Source organism: Phalacrocorax aristotelis, chromosome 4 (assembly GCF_949628215.1).
Source record: "Phalacrocorax aristotelis chromosome 4, bGulAri2.1, whole genome shotgun sequence".
Classification (NCBI taxonomy): Eukaryota; Metazoa; Chordata; class Aves; order Suliformes; family Phalacrocoracidae; genus Phalacrocorax; species Phalacrocorax aristotelis.
The window spans coordinates 38898975-38919208 of NC_134279.1; the positions used below are offsets into that span (position 1 = coordinate 38898975).

A 20234-nucleotide genomic window follows, 5' to 3' on the forward strand; every position below is an offset into this window, starting at 1 on the left:
AATGTCAAAACAGTGAGCTGAGAATGAACTTTAAAATTAAAAATATTTTATCCATGGATTCCAAAATGACCTGGATTAAAAGATGTCATATACACCTCAGAACATCCGGTCTTTGCCAGATTTCAATGACAGCAAATCTTACCTGTATTTGTGGCATGTTGGCAGTTACTTCATAATTTCTGTAGGTGCTTTTTCACAGACATGGTTGGGGATCATTACTGCCTACCACATTTTAAAGCCTGCAAACTATGGGCACATGGCATATCTTGTAGGTACATAAAGGTTTGGGAGTTTCCTAGTTTGAAGATATGCAGTGGCTACCTTTATGGACTCATAGTTTTTTGGGTGGGGACGTGTCAACAGAGGAGGAATGAAGTGGAGAATACAGGTTTAATACACTAAGGAGTACCTGCACATTTTCTAAAGATGCACTTATTCCAACAGTACTTGCTGTCGCCAATGGTGGTAGTTGAACAAAGTAAGTTTCAGAGCATTTAAACCGTCTGAACTGAATCTCTCAATCTTTCATTCTTTGTATTCCCTCTGGAACAAAGATGCTGTAAAATCGACTATTTAAAGCAAAAAAGATGCAGAAAATACTTTTTTACTGTCTCCCCTCCATCTTTCTCAGAAGTTCCCATGAGCCTCTTTTTCAAAAGCAACACATTTATGGACCAGAATGGTCCTTCTTTTGGGGGGGGGGGCATATACACAGAGAGGGGAAAGAATGACTACAAGGTATCCATTTAGTGCTACTCTCATAAAGACACTGTTTACAAAGAGGGAGACTGCAGAGTGAACTCCTAACTCAGACAGACCTCCTTTTTGTGCTGTGCTACCACGTGGGATTCACTGATAGATTCCACAATCATTATTAGAAACTGCAGTTACTTTCTAGATCTTCTCTGCTCGCCCTGGTGCCACTGAGCTTTTCTCCAATTCCTCAAACTTTCACGTTACTTCCCCTGTAGCACTGCATATGTTTATAGCTTGATGACTAAGAACTGTTTCAAACTTTCCACTTAAAATATTAAGTTGCCCCTTATCTTTGAGCTAAATCATATTGCCTATGTGAAAAATTGAACACCTCACATTAATTCTCTCTTTTGTTGATGCTTTGTCTACAGTTACCACAGCATTTACCTCTTCCATTGTTTGACTTGCAAATCACTGAACAGAAAGTTCTTTCTGGTTATGTAGGATTTTTGAAGCAAAATAATATTTTCTGTTTGCTTATTTGCATAGAAAATACTCTCACAGTCCTACAGCTACTTCACACCTTTGTAGGGGCTTAAACTCTGGAATGAAGTGTGAATTTACTGAATCACCACCCCACATGGGTTTCATTTAAGAAGGTTCACAGGAATGCATTGGCAGCACATTCCAATTAGCTCTTAAAGAAAAGCTTAGTCTTTGGACTGCTTTGTGCAAATGAATAGGTATAATTTTAGAAAGACTACTTCCCCTATTAGCATACACAACAGAGAAATAAAAGAGAGAAAAACTCAAACTGAGAATTTTTTAACTCTATTCAGATCCTGAGCCATCTCACCAGTGAGTTGATTGCTCACTCTTCCACTTGTCAGGCCAGGTAAATATGACATTTAAAATACTTGCTGAAAGATTAAAATATCTAAAAAGTTAGAGTTACTCCATTACTGTGAGATCATTTAATATTGCTTTTGAAACATTTTACAGCAGTGTAATGATAGACCTTAATTTATTCCAATTATCTTTTGTTCACTTCGATTTAGGAACATCGAAGCTGAAATAATGAGCCCTTTTGCTCCTTAGGCTTCCAAGAATACATTTTCACTAGTATTGTACAGGTCTTCTTTTTGCAGCCATCACACATACTAATTGCAAACGTCTATTTTTATGATAAGGAATGGTACTAGCAGACAATTAAGGACAAGATCATTGGTTGCTCTGACGGCTTTAGCACAAAAAATAGTTCACTGAATAAAATATTCTTCTCAGTAAATATATAAGGACAAATATTTAATATATATATATACTCAATCCTTAAAAGGTGCATCTACAAAAGAAATAAGCTTTGTATATATTTTTCCTGAGTAATAACTGAAAAAAACCCTTGGGATTTGCACCATTTATTACAGATTAATAGATCATGTCTACTTTTGTGGCTCCAGCATTTGATAACTTTACAACACAACTGGGGGCAGGGAGATTTTTTTTTTTCAAGCTGTGTGCACTGAAAATACGGGCATGATGGTGCATATGAAAAACAATGCTTTACAATCATTCATTCTCTTGGTATAATTCAACATATATTGATAGTGACTGCACATGTCAGAGGCAAAACAAAGCTGATGAAGACAGCAGGACAGCCCTTTTTTTCAAGATAATGCAAGTTGTTAATGTAATTTCTTCCCTTTGAAACATTCAGACTTCCAACAGCAAGCCTGGGCAAAATTCCTTAAGGGTTCTTTCTATTAATAATTATCAATGGTTTGTGCCATAGCCTCTTTTTTCATTGCTGATTGACTAAGAATTTTTGTGCATTGCACTACAACTAACTGGCACAGGAAACTCATGAAAAGCCATGGGAAACTCTGACTTTCTCTAAAATCTAAGCTTGCATTTTAAAAGTTCTGCGAGAAAAAGAGGGAATTTTATTTCCATCATGAAGGAATGCTCAAAAGCATGAGGCAATCCCTCCTTAGAGTCAGCAGGTGAACTAGTCTTGTCAAAATACTACATAGAAATTCCAGAATTAAATCACCTACATTTTTAGAGCCTTGTCATGGGGTGCCAACCTGTTCTATCTGCAGCTGCGGCTCTCTGTACAAACAGGAATTTGCTATCTGGAAACATGAGTGGGGCGCTCTACACATTATAGGGGAGGTAGTTAGTAGATTTTTACTAAAACTAATATATATTGTCTTTTTTTTAATACATATGTTTACAAATGGTTAGCAGTTACAGAAGGATTACAGCCAAAATATTGCTTGATTTCTAATGGTGTTTGACTGCACAAAACTGTTTCTCCTTCACCTCAGCAATGGAAGGAAATAGCTTGACTGTAACATAAAAGAGAGGGAGACACCTCCCCACCCCCCAAAACTAACTAAAGATACTGAAACTAAAGAAACTTAAAGAAAATTAATTTGCAGTAAGTTTTAAATACATATATATGTATTATTACCAATAAACATTTTAGATATTATTAAAGAGAAAAAAAATTAATGATCATAGCTTTAAATTACTCACTCTTATTTCTGTTCCTACATGTCAACAAGCCCACCTCTATTTACCTTCTGTCCCTTATTCTTTACAGTGATTAATTCTTTAATCTGATTGGACAGAATATGCAGTAGATGGTAACACGCTGTAGATGGTAGTAGATGGTTGGTGTTAACCGTGTACTGAAATGTAATTCACACTATTATGTGGTATGCCTATTTTGCTTAGAAATGCCTTTATTCAGACAGAAAGCTTGGTTCTGGATACTAATTTGGTAAGCCATGCACAGTCTGTCTTCTGATCTATCATGCAAAATTTTAGTTTACAGGTAACAAATGCACCTAGCTCAGAAAGCTTTAAATCTTCTGGAAGGGGCTAGAGTTGCATGAAGGAACTGACTTCTAACAAAGAGTAAATAGGGCTCATGAGCAGTTAACTATACCAGCTAACTCAGCCGATGCGGTTATTTCCCTTGTACCTATTTTTCGCTATTCGCACTCAACAAATAATAAGCTCAAGCTTTAAGTTCATTGCCTAACATCCTTAACAAACACATGCTGTTAATAAGCATTTTTATTGTTGGCTGGTGACAAGTTAGATTTAATAGATAGGTTTTCCTCCATCACTACCAATCCAATAAATACAGTTAATTAAAAACCTTTCCTTTTATTTAAACAGAAAAGACAAACTATTTGAAGGCCAGACATTTTATCTAAGGCAAATTCTTTAATGACAGACTAACTTCACATAAATAGCTTTTGAAAGGATACACAAAAAATAAAAATACAGTATTTGTCTACATAGTGGGGTTTGGTTTTTTTTTCCTTTCTAGAAAAGGCAGTCAGAATTAGGTAGCATTTTACAAAACTAAAATAAGATTCTCTGCATTTCAAGTAAGGTCATGAGTAGGTAAAAACAGTTTATTGCCATTGAATGGATTTTGTTGGTTAAAACTCCCAAATCTCTCATTTTAGCATTCGACAAAGTACTGCAGGATTTTTGTCAGACTTCAGAAAGTTTCTTTTGGTCTTTATCTGGCATATGAATGCAAAAAAAAAAAAGGCAAAATTCACATCAAGATAATTATATGAGGCTTGAATTGATGTCTATGTTTATTATGTGTCTGCAGCCACTTGTCCAATTGTATTCTTTCACTGTTTATTGAATTTCATATTCCTTTTATATTTCTGTGGGTTTTCTTTTATTCTTTAATTCTCTTCTTCTAAGTTGCATATAGGATAGGTGGAATGACTCATCAGCTGAAGGTAGCTGTGACTCACCATGCAAAGAAGAAAGTGCCTACTTGACCTATTCAGGCAAAATATCAACTTAAAGTTGTTTGAGTTAGACGAGTTCCTCTCTAGCTTTGGAATGGGCCTATTTTTCTTTTACCAATCCTGATTGCCCTCCTTGTATGATGTCTATCCCTATCCATCTTTTTGTTTTCTGCTTTACGTGAAAATTAATGTATCTAAATGTCAGTTCAGTTGGGGTAGTATCTTTAGTACTTGGTAGCTTATGAAGCAGTAACTTTTGTTCTCTCAAGGCATACTGGTTCCAAATGTAGCAGAATTATTTAATGCTTTTCTAAGGCTGAGTGCGAGGACTGCAGATTACTTCAGGGACACAATGTGCATTTAGCTACTCAATTCAAGAAACGTGGCAGTAATGGTACTTAGAGTCAATTTACTATTCAGCTATATTAATTTACACGTTCCTTTTTAAATTGCATATGGCTGATTGCTAATTTACTTGTTAGTTAAGAGTTTTGTAGAAAATTAAAAAAAAAATTTATCTTTCCTCAACAAATTCTTTAGGAGAAACCGAATGCTTTTTGATACAGAAGACTAAATTCATCACAGGCACATAGAGAGTAAATTCTGGAATCAATTGTAAAATCATCCTAAATTGCATGTTTTCACATTTAAAAGACTACCACTCACTACAATCAGAAATTAAATCTTTTTTTAAATGGAGATGTATATTTACATACACGATTTGAGATTTTAGCTAAAAGTGAATGACGTCTCATAGTTGTAGGACAGTTAAGATCATCCTGATGAAAGCATTTCTATAGAAAAGAAACTTGACCTTGGAAGAACAGAATATACAATTGAGCTAATTATCTGCAGAAGTGTTTTGAGTCAAAATAGATCTATATCACCTTGCAAAGGACCTAACAGTCCTAAACGTACACAGTGCTAATATGTATTAATGCAATATGCACATGTACAAATCCTAGATTGCAGAATTTTTCAATCCCTACAGGTAGAAATGTTACAGAAAAAATATGACAAGAAAATCATATGTCACATTCTTACAGGAAGTATTGACCTAGGTATTTTCAGGAAGAAAAATAGATTTTTCATTTAAGAGGCCTTAGGGAGATCTTAAAAAGCATTCTGCTTTATGCCTGTATTAAGTGTTGCCCTCTTTTCCTCACACTCTCTTTCTCTGTCCCATGTGTCTCTTAAAATCCAGCTGGTCACTTTGTTCCATTCTTCCATACTTAAAGTATTTCTCTCAAGGCCAGAACTTGTATGTTCTTTGGACAAAAACAAAGACAACCCTACATTCACTGAGATAAATAACTAAGGTCGCAAGAATTTGCAGTGTTTCCTGGCATGGATTATAATATAAACCATTTTGACATCATAAACTCAGCACCCATGATAATAAGACAAATTTTATTCATGTGTCTAAACAGAGTTTATGTTGCATAGTCATGGTTTGTTTTAAAAACAGACAGCATGATGAAAAAACAGTTAAGTTATGTTGTATCATAATTCCTTTTAAAATTCTAAAAGTGTTTTTTTTCTGGTCCATTAATCAAGAGAATACCTCTACTACAACATGCATGTAATACAATATGGCAAATACTATATATAGCAACTGCTCTGAGCAGTAGAAGAAATTAGTAAGCTTTACAAATTAAAATTTATGTTCCTAAGTTTGGGAATTATCCAAAAATTACACTTATCAATTCCTCAAGAAAACCCCAGATGAAATTACATCTCAGTTTTAGTAGGTAGATCAGTGGAACTTTTGAACATGTGGTGAGATAAGGAAGAAAAACTCTAATAAATGTGTTTTTTTTCTGATATCTAGGTTATTTTCAATAAAACTTCCATTTCGTTTGTTTATGAAAAAGAGTGTTGCAAAACAATACTGAAGTAGGTGGTATGGTCTCAGATTTTCAATGTTTTAAAATTATATTTTCTTTGGAGACAATGCTATAGCTCATTTGAAATTTAATTATAATTCAGCTAAACCTTACCTTATATGGGTAATGATGAGGGTTGTAGCCGGAATGAAAAAGTCATCTACCCTGTCAAACTGCCTTCCCACTGGCTGAGTATGGATCGTGTGATGAGGAACACTCCCACTGGCTTGTGCTATTACCTACATAAGGCAACATAATTACAAACTATGGAAATACTCTTTCAAAATTTAATCTCTATACAAATAAATTAATACAGGATAGCCTCTGTATTCCATCTCTTGTATTATCCTTCAGTTACCAATAAAAAGAACACAAATGACAATGAATAAAGCTGACTGGCATTACAGATTTCAGAGAACTGTTACATACCTGACCACTTAATCTTCCTGTTTACTTTTTTCCTCTTTTTTTTTTCCCTGCTGAGCCCACATTTATTCATTTACATTACTAAATTCTTAGTGCAAACTAAGTTTTGTTTACCTTTTTTTTTTTACATTAGATCCTAGAACGAAATTAAATTTCTTAATTACTTCAGTTTAAGTGAGTGAAAAGATATTATCAGCTGATCCACAGAAAGCTATGGCTATGCATACTCCCCAGTTCTTGTTTATCAAAAGGTAATTCAACGTAGCACAGACATATTTCAGAAGAACAAGGTGATTTGACCAATTTTCCTTGAATCTCCAAATCTTGGACCTTCTCTGAGGTAAATGTTTATGGGTGAATAAAATACAATTCCATATTATAGCCACTGTGATATTCACCTACGTGCACTTAAGAGCACATTTAAAAAAGGAAAATATTTGATTATCTATATTGTAAGGAAGAAAAGGAGTGACGATGATCAGCTGCTTTAAAACATGGTAAGATTAACTCAATTATCAGTCATTTTCTGGGGAGAAGTGACAGCTAAACTCCCACTAATTACCTTGCATACTTGTAGTTACTAAGTCTTTAAGTGCTAAAAGGTATTTTCAACATTACTCATTTTCTGCTTGAGCCATGTGTTTCAGTTTCTATTCTTTGCCTTGTATATGTTTTTAAAATACATAAGGATTTCATTTACTTCTAAAGAAAATGAAAATACATTGAAATAAAAAGTAATTTTGAAATTATGACATAAAGACAATCACCGTATTCTCAGGGGATTACTTTAAATAAGGAATGGAAAGTAGGGAAAAAATAGGAACGCAAGCACAGCTTCTTGAAATGTTTCTTTAGGGACTGCCCCTAGGCTTGTCACTGCTGAGAGGCATGAGAAGAGTAACGTTATTTAACATTTTACATCTCAAAAAAGCAATAAGTAAAGATGGAGCTTGTCACCTCCAAAGCATCAAAATAATTTTAGTGAAATTGGAATATACCTGAAGTCTAGTTAATCCTCTAATAAGGGAAAAAACACCATAAACAGCAACAGCTTGCACTCTAAAGACTGGCAGTTACAAAACGTTGCTGCTTTCAGCTGTATTCCTTGTCCTATCAATTCAGCATTGTCACTTTTGAGTAAGGGTTTTGAAAATAATCTCTAACTTTTTTAGCAAAGTCGGTTGTTTGAATTGTTTTCTGGTTACCTGACATCATTTCACTGCCCCTACTGGAATCATTATAATAATGCTTAAAGGAAAATATAGAAAATGTTGCAATTACATAAAGGTTCAACTTGTTTATATCTCCTTACATGTTATCATTTTGATCACCTCACCTGCAAAGTTGGTGAATTCTTTTCCATGTTTCCCCAGCTCAGCACCCAGACTTGATCATGTGATTTATCATAGTGTAGTTTCACTGGAACAGGATCTGTACTTACTGCCTGAAGCATAATAAAAATAGAAATTCTTGGTTTCTGTAACATTTTCAAAATAAAAATAATATATATGCTTGCATTAAATTGATGACTGGACACACATTTCCTGATGTTTTCAGATTGCATTTAAAAATATACATTGTCAATTTTTGAAACAGCCCTCCGATTAATTGTTAGTGAACTGCTGAAAAAGTGATTTTTAATTCATTGTGGGCTCTGATATTTGGCATCAAAATTACATTATACTGAATCTATTAAGAAACTGAAAACAAAGTTTTCAAATCAAGTAAAAAAAGCACTTATCTTCCTTCCTTACCATCACTCTCACTTTATACATATCAGTTTAAAAGCTACACCAGTTATTGGGAAATGCCTAAAAAGGGAAGCATATTCTCAAGTCACACTGAAATCAGTCCAAGGTGTTACTACACAGTCCTGCATAAAACCAACACAATGTTGTTACTCCCAAAGCTTCCTGCCTCTGCTAAACTGGGTATATTCTCGTGAATATGGAAAGATTGTTTTCATGTTTTCCAATTACAATTTCTACTTTTGGTAGACTTGTGATTAGAACCAAAGTGTTCTCCCTACAGCCTTGAGCACGGTCTCTTGAGACTACAAACCTTTTAGATAGTTGAGCTCGACACTTCCTTTGTTATGAGAAGAACTGAAGACTTCCGAGGTATGAAATGGGAGGACAGTGTATTTGATTAAGAGACATTCTGCACGAGGTAAACAACTGGGGGGATTACTTCTCTATTTTCATCATTAAAGCAGGAAAAAAAAAAAGTGGAAATCGTTTTTTAGTCTCACCATTATGGACCTCTAAAGCACAGCTTGTTTATCAGTTTGTCAAGGAGAGAACCAGCTGGCTAATTAAGTGAACCTAATTTAAACTAATGATGTAGATCCTCAAGATAATGCACTAATGGCTGGCTGAGTCTGCTGATGATACTTAACTGTACTCCTGAGGTGCCGCAAGCCACAGCTTCATCTAGACAGAATTTGTTTTTCCTTTTGAAAATGGAAAATGAGGCCAGGTTGCTCACCGGCTCATTTAAAATCAGAAAGGCACCCCTCGAAAAAGGTCATTTGTGTTTGATAATATTTTTCTGCTGCAGGCTAGAAGACAAGTTGTCTAAAATAATACTTGGGCTGTTATATAGCTAATTTGTTCAGGTGTGGCAGATTTCCTTTTGGCTTCCCCAGACAAAAGGTCGGACCCATATGTGTTCTGCTGAATGAGTGCCAGCTACATTCAGGGTCTAGGCCATAGCACTGCCAGGAGGAGGAGGAATAGGAATTGCCTGTAGAGTCAAGCACAGGTAATGCAGCTCCCAAGAGAGGAGCCGGCAGCAGAAAGGAGCTGAGTGTTTTGGACGCAGGCTTTCACAGCCGTTTCCAGCTAGCCAGGCTGATCTGCCAGCAGCATGGTGTGGACTGAACGATGATGAGCTCTGTTTATTCCAGCATGCCTTTAAGTCATCCCTATTAATGCTGCGCTGCTAAGCAATATGGGACAATTGCAGGTGACAGTGCTTGTGAAGAATTTACAAATGGTAGCAAATACTTCTCTTGACTTTATGATGAGAATTACCTGGCTAAATCAAAAGTTCTACCTATTTCTCTCTAAAAAGAGACCATCTATGTTTCCAATACATTTCAATTTATTCTGCTCTAGAATCTTCTTTAAGTACTTATTTTGGTATAATGATCATAGAAATAAAACATCCTCAAATCTAGTTGTTACATGTGCACCTGTACACACATCTCTAACTTTCACAGTAGAAAGGAATAAATATAACACACACAGTAGTACTTCAGAGAAAGCACCATAAAATGCAAAACCAAATAAACATTATTTTTACACAGAAAACACCAGTTACACAACTTACAGCCCATTCAAATACATTTTTAGTTGTTAGCTTTTTTGCACCTTGACAGAACTTTTATTAGAGGGCTGCTCATTTTCAAAACATGAGGTTTTCTCCGTGTTTGTTCCTACCAGAGTATGCATTTTTGAAAACTTGTTCTTACAGAGCAGATAGGTGGTTTCTTCTTTAAGATATAGACTAGAAATAGTTAAAATGTAAATAATATCATCTGTAGTAATGTGACACTTAGAGAAAAGGCAGTCTAGTAAGCAAAATGCTCTCATTTATGAACAGCTTAGTATCTATTTTCCAAAAATCAATTACATTTTGATTTTTTGCTGTGCTGTTAATGAAGGTAATGAAAACAGACTGATCTGATCGAGAAATTAAACTCCTTTCCTTGCTTCCTGTTTGTATGAGTGTTTATGTACGTGCATATATGAGTAGAGCAACATTTAAAGGTTAGAAAAAATCTTGTTGCTTGCAAAAACTAAAATAAATGCTTATTGTTAAAAGATAAGGAAGACAGGGCTGTGCCTGTTATAATAAATGCTGATCAAAGTATCTCTTGTCATTTAATTCCAAGTTAGCCTTGCTTCAATTCTAAAAGCCATCTGTAAAATAAACGTGGTTTCATCTTTTATAGTCTTATAACTATGTGTAAAAGATTGTACAGGTTTTGTGCTTTCAGGATTTATTTTGTTTGCAACTACTTTTACTTGTGTTTGGATTTTGGTTTTTTAAGTCTATTTTGAATATCAACATGGTTAAGCTGGACACAGAGCAAGTCCCAGAATACTTTTCCTATGTATTTGGCTAAGTGTATCCTAGGAAATAATTTTCAGGTCAGGAACAAATAGCAGAAATTCTACTCAGGTGACCAAAAGTGACAGTAACACATTTGGTTTGATTTACTTAACTGCTCATCTATTACCCCTTAGTCAGATTGTCTTACCAAATGTCTGTGTTAAGTATTGTGAAATGGAAAGATAATTTATCATTAACGTCTAAACATCCTAGAACCACCAAAACTGAGACTTTCGTTCCTGCAAAAGTTTCCACAGATGGGATAAATTTTATTCCATACTTCCCTAAGTTCACTATCTGGTTATCATTAAAGTAATGGAGACGCAATGCTGTTCTATCCTGCAAAATAAAATTTCTTTGATAGTGAAAGGTTTTTCTTCCTGGACAGGCATGAAGGCTCGTAGAGTATCCAGTTTTAGCTCAATATGTTTGCTAAGGAGCACAGACTTCGTGCACAAAGCCCTGTGTAATGCCTAGGCATCCTGTATGTCTGTTTTTCAGCTCATTACAGAACCTTGACTATTTATGTGATAGAACAGCAGCCTAACTAACTCGATCCAAAAACTGGAGGATTGCTTTACTTGTTTCTGGGGGAGGGGTCTACTTTTAGTTAGTGGCTAATTTATTGAGTTTTACTCCTTAATTAACATACAACATTGTGGTAAGTCTCTCTAAACAGTTAATGGTAAAGAACTTAGTAAAATAATAACTAATGTACCTGAAGGCAAATTAGAAGAGTCTATCAAACTATTCCATAAAATCTAAGTTTAAAAGAACCTCCAACTTCTCTAATATTTTTCAGTGAGCTCAAAAGGCATAACATGCACTTGCCACTGAAGTTTAAATGCTAATAAATGCAATTAAATTGGTATTTCATCCATCATCTGTAGGAAAAGCAACACGACACTTGAATGTCAGCCAGAGACCAGGGAAACCATTGCCAGAGATTCCAGTCCTTGAAATCTGTGGATTGTAGTAAGACTATGGTTTCCTACTCTCTCTTCCTGAAGAAATATATTGAATTAGCTGTAAAAAAAGTCTTATTTTCAGAAAACAAAAATTCATTATCCACTCAGTTAATTTCTACTTTGATATGCAAAGGTTATTTTAACTGAAAAAAAGAACAAAAAAGGTAATTACTTTTTATTATGAACTTTTTGAATAAAACATTTTATCAGACCCTGTCACCATTTGGATAGGTCAGGTTTTGAGGAAGCTGTATCTACTGAACCAGCTGATACAGAATACAGAAGGCAGAAAATGAAGATGTTTATTAAATTTATTTGTCAAGGTAATGTAATTTTAAAATTGTAATTTTCTATGTATTTTTAAATTTTACATTAAGATATATGTAATACATATGTATACTAATATCATAGGATGGGTTGGGTTGGAAGGGACCTTTAAGGGTCACCTAGTCCAATCCCCCTGCAGTGAGCAGGCACATCTTCAATTAGATCAGGTTGCTCAAACTCCCGTCCAACCTGACCTTGAAAGTTGCCAGGGATGGGACGTCTACCATCTTTCTCAGGAATCTGTTCCAGTGTTTCAACATACTCACTGTAAAATATTTCCTCTGTATATCTAGCGTGCATCCACCCTCTTTTACTTTAAAACAAGTAACCCTCATCTTCTCACTATAGGCCCTATTAAAAAATCTGTCCCCATCTTTTTTATAAGCCCCTTCAAGTGTGTAAAGGCCTCAATAATGGTGCTCTGGAGTCTAATGTATGATATATAATCTATTTATATAATAAAATTTTCATTCATTTATTAGTGAAAAAGGCAAAAGGCATGAAGGAAAGCTTTATTTAAACATTTTATTAACAATTTAAATTAGATTTCTAATTTTAAAAATCCATGTTTTGTTTAGCTAAAGAACACCTGTTTCCTAAGAACGTGATGATACTGTAAGTAACCCTCTAGATGTTAGGCACATTTGTATGATTAAAATTTGACTCAGAACACCCAGTGTGGTGTCGAAACCTCTTTATCACTTTCACATACAAGTGCCCTTTCTTCTGAGTATTAGAGCAGGATTGTTAGTAAGTTATTAACACTAGCTTCAGAGCTCTTTGCCCAGGAAATAAATTTATTTCAGAAAAAGAACAACCCCGCTTTTAAAGTAAATTTCAAGATTTTATATGATATGTAATGTACTTTAGAAAACATCCACAAATACACAAAAGTAACCAAAAAAACAAGTCCCTTGTTTGATGACAAGATGGTTGACAGTCTCCAACTATAATGGATTGAAATTTTTTGCCACCGGAAGTGAAATAAAGCTCATCTTTCTGGTCAAATGACACCATTCTGAAAGACTAAAGACTATATAATGAAATATACTCTAAAGTATGTGTCTGATTAAAAAAGAGTATAATATGGGGAAATACTAGGCAGAAAACAAATAGCAAAAAAAATTATGATTTTACCTGTTCCATATGCCTTGTTAATACAAACATAGTAAGTCTTTAAAACTCTGTTCATATTCAGAAAATTTTTAGAATTGAATGAGTTTATGGCTTGTATTTGCTAAATGCATTTTCATATATCTTTAACAATTCCAGACTAAAATATGTCCTCATGTAAATCCCTTATTTAACCTTATAGTACAATGATGTAATTTATACTACCAAAGGGAAAAAAAGAAAGAAAGAGAGACAAGAGTAAGTGGTTATAAGTATTTGGTTTGAGTGGTGGCAACTAAACATCAAATTTTTACTCCATCCCTGTGAGACTGCTGACCATTTGGATTATACCAGGCTCTCCTGACAAAACTGTACTTCTCAAAAAACCTAATATTCATTTTAGCATTACCTTGTATCTTGGTTGTCCACGAACTATATGAGTGCATTAATCCCTGTACCACAGCATTGATTTCTTTCTTCTCCCCAATGGATTCTTTTGACTAAGCAGAGTATCTCCAGCATCCCAGAGACTGAGAAACTGATAGTACTATGTACAGAGTTGGAGGAATAGAGAAGTTAGAACTCAGACTGCAATCTTGGCTAAGAGTGGTGTTGGGTATTCCACAATTCCAGTAATCTCTCTGTCTAAATGCTTACTGAATAACAGTCCTTCAGCTTCTGTAGTGAAACCTAACACCCTGACGTTTCTTGTCAAAACTGACAGACACATTCCTGTAATAAGACTCTTTTTAAATGAATCTTCATTTTCAAATGAAAAGTATCTCAAGCCAGAAACTTCCTAAAGAACTCATTTCCTCAACTATTTGATCAATATTTATAAAAGGTATTTTCATGTTGATCTCTCACTCCCAATTGCCTACTGACAAGAACGGTCACTAAACATAAACTGCTGCTAAATGTCAAAAGTAGATGTGCTTTTTTTCTCATTATTGTGTTTACTCTCAAGCTAATTGCATTTTTCCAAAATATGAAGTAAAACCTTAAATTCTTGTGTCCAAGTTAGATATTAACTTAAAAATTAGAAATAAATACCTGTATAACTTTCTGTGACTGTACATCAACAATAAGAATTCTGTCAAGTGTGGGCTGAGTTACATAAATAAACTTGTCTTTTACATTAACAGCAGTTGCCCATACACACCGCTGAACAGGATCTCCATTTGCTTTGGGACAAACTTCACCCTATAATTCAACAGAAACAGGGAAAGTATAAGAATCAAACCAGCCAACAATGCAATAGAGAGGCAAAATATATTATTATTATTATTCTTTTTTAACTGCAAAATAAAATATCAGAAAATTTAGGGAAGGAAAAAGGATAGGCAACAGCAGGACATAGATGTTAGCCAAACTTCATGTTGTAAGCACTGCACAACTCACAAGCACTGTAGTGTAAACCATACACCAGCTTTTTTGAGTGCTTTCTAGGCATTCAGACAATTAGTGTTCTTGTCCTGAGAAAGAAACCCATTTGAAACAATAATACCTGTAGAAATAGAGTGAGCAAGAGCCAGGAGACCTTAAAAACAGAAAACAAATTAGTTGGGTCGCTACTGTGCAGTAGCTAGCAGGCTTCCCCATCTGCACCATGCCAGTGTCTTGCAAAAGAAGGCAGTTATAGACATGGCTTACACTTATATCTGAGAACACAGCAGTAAGGCAGGCAAATACTAAATTGGGAAGATGATAATGTAAAAATGGAGAGGAAGAGAAGGAGGTGTGGTGCAAGTTGTCACATGGTATAGGGGCAAAGCAGCAGCAGTTAGAAGGATCTGCTTTTTTGGTCACATGGACAACTGATAAGTTGCTTCAAAAGTCAAGAAGTTTGGCGGCTACTGCTGCAAGACATTCTCGTGGCCTATCTCACTAGTGTTAAATCCAATACAAATCTAAATGGCTTCTTACTATCATTCCTTCCCCCTTTGCTCTTCTACCCCTGCAAAAGGATGAATTTGAAACAAGCAAAATTCCTGTTGACTTCAGTGAATTCATATTTCACGTTCATATTTCATACTACATATAACTATGCACTCACAGTCAAAATAGCTGTCTGTAGTTTACAAGCTCTCTGTTCATATTTTTATACAAATATATTCCCACTCATCATCTATACATTTCTTTCTCTGTCTATTTGTAAGTATATATTCCCAGTGAAGGCGTGCTTTTATCAAAATTAAAAGATAGTTGGTCAAATACGTTACCGTATTTGGAAATTCCCTTTATGAAATATCATGATTTCTTTCCTATAATGGACAGCAAATTTATGTAAAAACAAGGACCTGAAAAATAGTCCACTTGGAGATGTACAGCATGTGTTAAGCTTTTTTGTTTTTCTGACCTATTCTTCTTTTCCCTTTTTTTTTTTTTTCCTTTTATCACAAGGGGCAATTTCACCAAATCATAAGTATTTTTTCTTTTTAGCACTGATCTGCTGCTTATTCCTAATTTAGAATGCTCTGTCTGATACATCACAACTGGTCGCTGTGAAAATAACTATGATATGTCAGCAGATGATGACTTCAATATAGAATGAACAGCAAGAGTCGATGAGATCTTAAACAAGAATTCTGTTTCTAAGCGTCGGGCTCCTTTTAGAAAGGAGAAAAATATTGTGACAGAACTGCATATCCAGCACTAAGCAATGGTTTTCAAGAAGATGATGATGCATTTCAACACTAACTTTTCTGTATCATCAACATTCTTTGCCTGCTCTGTATGTTTGAGAAAATACATTCAATCTTTATATGTCAAAATAAGAAATAAATAAATTTCTAGCTCTAACAGAGGGAGTTTCTTGATAGGACATCGAAAGACACGGCTTGACCCTATGTGGTTCTTAAACCTCAACAAAGGGAAGGTCTTTCAGAAATCACGTTGATAACAAAAGGTTGCTAAACTCAGATACTATGGGATGGCACATAATCAGGAACTTCAGCAGAACTTAGAAATAAGTAAAAAGAGTAAAATCCATGCACTTTGAAATGAGAATTTTAAAATCTGTTTTTTAAAGAATGATAGTCATGGTGACAAACAGGACTTTCATTCCTAAATGTGGCTAAAAGCTTTTCATTGCATAAAGTGAAGTGTCAACATAAACAAGTATGTCTAATACGGTGTGCAATCATCAGATCAATGATCTATTGTTATTTGCCTTCTGTGTAATTTTCACTTCAATTGGAAGGTTGTTTCACTGATCTCAAATTATTTTTTATATTCATTCTGAATATGCCTTTTCTTAGTTCCATGTTTTATCCAAACAGATTACTTTTAGACTGTTCTACAGAGTCCTCTTTCTTCCTCAGAGAACACCTTCTTCACATAATGCATCTGTAAATGTTTATAACAACTCTCTACTGTGTCATTCTTTTCAGTCGTGTCTCTCAGGGACTCGCCTTAGTTTACCCCAGTTTTTTTGTGCTGTGAATTCTACAAGGACACGTTCAATAAATAATTTAAAAATAACACCAACTCCTCCTGAAGGAATCTAGGTTTCTCTCACACGGCATCATATAGATCAGTGTAAGTGATAACACTAATCATACCTCCCATTGTGGGTAGTATAGCAGAACAGGAAAATACATGAGTTAGGCACTTATAACTATACCGAGAGTTAAACCACCTCAAACATCTTCCTGAATCTGAGTATAAAATACTGACTGAAGTATATTAATTATATGTAAAAACAACATAGGTTTTTAATATACGTATACAGATGTATACACATACATATATATTTAAATTAGAAACTACAGGGCATGATTCTTATTATCTATATAATTCATAAAACTTACTCCTCTTGTTCCACTTTAAATAGAGCAAGTAGAAAGCATGACACTTTCTCAGGTCTAAAATAAAAAATATTAAGTAAAAAATAAATCTACCTATACAAATGCAGGTTAGTGCTTCTAGAATATTGTTTATGTTGCCATAGATTTCTGTAATCCAATGCCAACTCTCACTTTGCCCCCCAAAACTGAAAAATTAAAATAAAATGAAAAAACTCGTTTCTGCAAAGTAACATGAAAATTATGCACCAAAATTCTCATATCCAAAACCGAGTTTGCCAGCATGAATCTATTTATGCAGTAGTTTCTCTAGTTATTCAAACCCACATTTATCTAGATGCCCCAGAAATAACTTCAATCAATGGAACTGGAATCTTGTTTTTGAAAAGTTAACATTTATCTGATTAGACAGTTTGGATTTCTTTTACATTACAGGCAGTAGTTCTGAGTCTCCATATTAATTTTCCCAGTGGCTGAGTAATTGGTTAAAATAATTTCTTCTTAAAATATAAGCATAAACCCACCATTTTCTTCTTCTAATTAAAATGTGATGAATTTATTTTTTCCTAATTTATTCTCTCTGAAAAAAGCGAACATCTGATAAAATATTAATTTATTACATTGTTTCCCCCCCCAGACTTTTTAATCAAAAAGCGACTTGCCCTGTAACAAGTCAGCAGATGGAGGAAAATAAATCCTTAGAGAAAGTTTTTCAAAGTAGTCTGGGGCAAGAAATTATCAAAAGAAAACAAGTACTTGTAGATTTATATGTGCAAATACTATGTTTATAAACTTAGACTTAATGTTCTAAGAGTGTTCTAACAAGATTTGAGTCAAGCTCTTTAAACAGTATGATGAAATGTCTATGCTATGACTGTCTAAGAGTAAGGTGACATCAACAGATTACAACAGTGCATGTATTAAGACATGAATTTATATATCACTTATTCTATATTAAATTACTGTTTACTTGACATTCTGTAGTAAAAATCAGACTGTGGACCTTTTTCACAGTTTTTTTTGAACAAAGATTAACAATCTTGCATTTACTACACTTACTGTGCTGTACGAGTGTAAACCAAACCAGTTTCTGTGGACTAAAAAGTGTGTTTCAAAATAATTTCCTGTGGAAACTTTGCTCTACCATGTAGTCACATTAATTACTTTGAAATCAAGAATTTTGCTCCCACCTCCAGCATATATTCAAGTGTGAGATGGCCTAGCTTATTGAAATATGGCCATTATGCGCAAGTTCTTGTAATAAGGAGGAAATCTGGATCACGTTGAAAGCAAAAGGATTTTTCCACTGGTCTCAACAAAGGCATATGCTTTAATTGAATCTTTCCCCACTCCCAGGGGAGTGAAATAATTTTTAAATTGGGATTCATTTGGAAGGGAAAATAAAAACACTTTTGCATAGGAATTAGAATTTAAAGGCTCTGGATAATATTAATTTGCAGAAAATAAATAGAGGTTACATGTTAGTGAGGAAAATGTCCCAAACACTTCAGAATGATGAGACATATAATAGCTGAAAGACTCTACTTGGACCATGGTTAAGGATCTATTTGACAACAGGTTAAACAAATAGCTTTCAAAGCTGGTATAACTGGACATTAACCTGCATCAGAAAACAGAAAAAAAGTTTATTTCTCTCTGTATGCATCTAGAATTGTCACTATCAGCCTAATAAAAGTCTACATTCATTTGATGTTAACTTAGAAGATTCAAGTAATTTAGGAGATTCTGGGAAGGAGACAAGGAAGCTCTTTATATTCCTCTGAACCATAATGATCCAGTAAAGCATTAAATCTTTCGCTTCACTTTAAACACAATGAAAGTCTAACTGATTCCCATGTTAGACACACACTAAAGTGCTTTGCAGTATTGATACTCAGTTGCATAAGAGGCAATTAAATATTTAGATAAGGGTTCTGAAGTATATAGTTACAGAAACTGTATTTACCTTTGGCAAAATTAGCATACCTAAATATGTACATGTGTAACTACTGCAACATTTGTTCATAATACAATGCAGTGCCATGTAGAAAACACCTGAGTTCATTCTTTTACAGGAGCTCAGCTAAGGGTAATTTATTTTGCTGGCAGGTGAACAGGAAACCCAGGAGGAACACGTGCAATATCCAGACAATTTCTGTAACACTTCTAGTACCTAAACTGTGCTGCACAATATAGAAATGTTCCTACAGTTTAGTAAATGTTTGGCACTGAAACAGGTCTACTGGGGTTTTACTTATCACTTGAACAGCTAATTCAGAAAAGTGTAAAGAAATGGGAGAGGTTTAACAAGCATGTATTTCCTTTAGGTATATGTTAAGAGATAAGTGACCAAGATTTTATTAGTGATAGCTGCTGTAGATGTGAAAGGCTACGTAAAGCCACCTCAAAACATGCAGTATACCAACATCTCTGATTAGCAAAGTTATATGACAGACTCAAAGAGAGTTACTAACTAGTAATTTATGACATGAACTCTTAGCACTAAACAATCACATGCTGAACTTGATAAAAATCTGCTCCTAGGACAGAACTGGGTTATTTTGTTATTCTTATTTAGAGAAAACAGATTTTCCAAAGAGGCTCGAGGAAGATATGATATTCTTCAAAGGAATAACAGTTGTCTAAAACTTCATAGTCAACGAGTTTTTTCAAGAATACACTACTGTTGTCACAGTATTAGCAGTATATGCAGGGAATTCTTTCAAGCCTGTGTTTCATCTTTTTTCTAGGAGGAAGGTAATCTTAAATTGGTTTTTCAAAAGTTCAGAATTTTTACCGAAACCTATTTATCAATTTTTCCTTCTTTTGGAATGCAGAGTGAACAACGATGTCACTATGAGTAGAAAAACATAAGGATATATTTTCCACATATTTCTGATCTCTCTTGCAGGAATAAAGATTTATTAACCACCATATGTGAGGGAAGATTCTTTCAGTGTTCAGGGAATAAGTAGAAATGTTGTTGAATTTAACTGACAAAATGACATGCATGTAGGTACAAAGCTTAATGTCTGGCTATATGTTTACCACACCTATCCACAAATCAAAGATCCTCAAAGAAGGACAAGTCTATACCTACTTTAA

At 34.5% G+C, this 20234-nt stretch overlaps 1 protein-coding gene across 2 annotated transcripts in view; it reads right to left on the bottom strand.

Annotated features, from left to right (window-relative positions):
- Window positions 1-20234, bottom strand: part of FSTL5 (follistatin like 5) — a 334169-nt gene that overhangs the window by 25079 nt on the left and 288856 nt on the right. For both annotated transcript variants that reach the window (XM_075091052.1, XM_075091051.1), the window contains 3 exons: window positions 14377-14526; window positions 8133-8240; window positions 6485-6609 (listed from right to left, as the gene is read on the bottom strand). In XM_075091052.1, the coding sequence (XP_074947153.1) occupies window positions 6485-6609; window positions 8133-8240; window positions 14377-14526 (383 nt within the window). The remainder of the gene's footprint in view (window positions 1-6484; window positions 6610-8132; window positions 8241-14376; window positions 14527-20234) is intronic.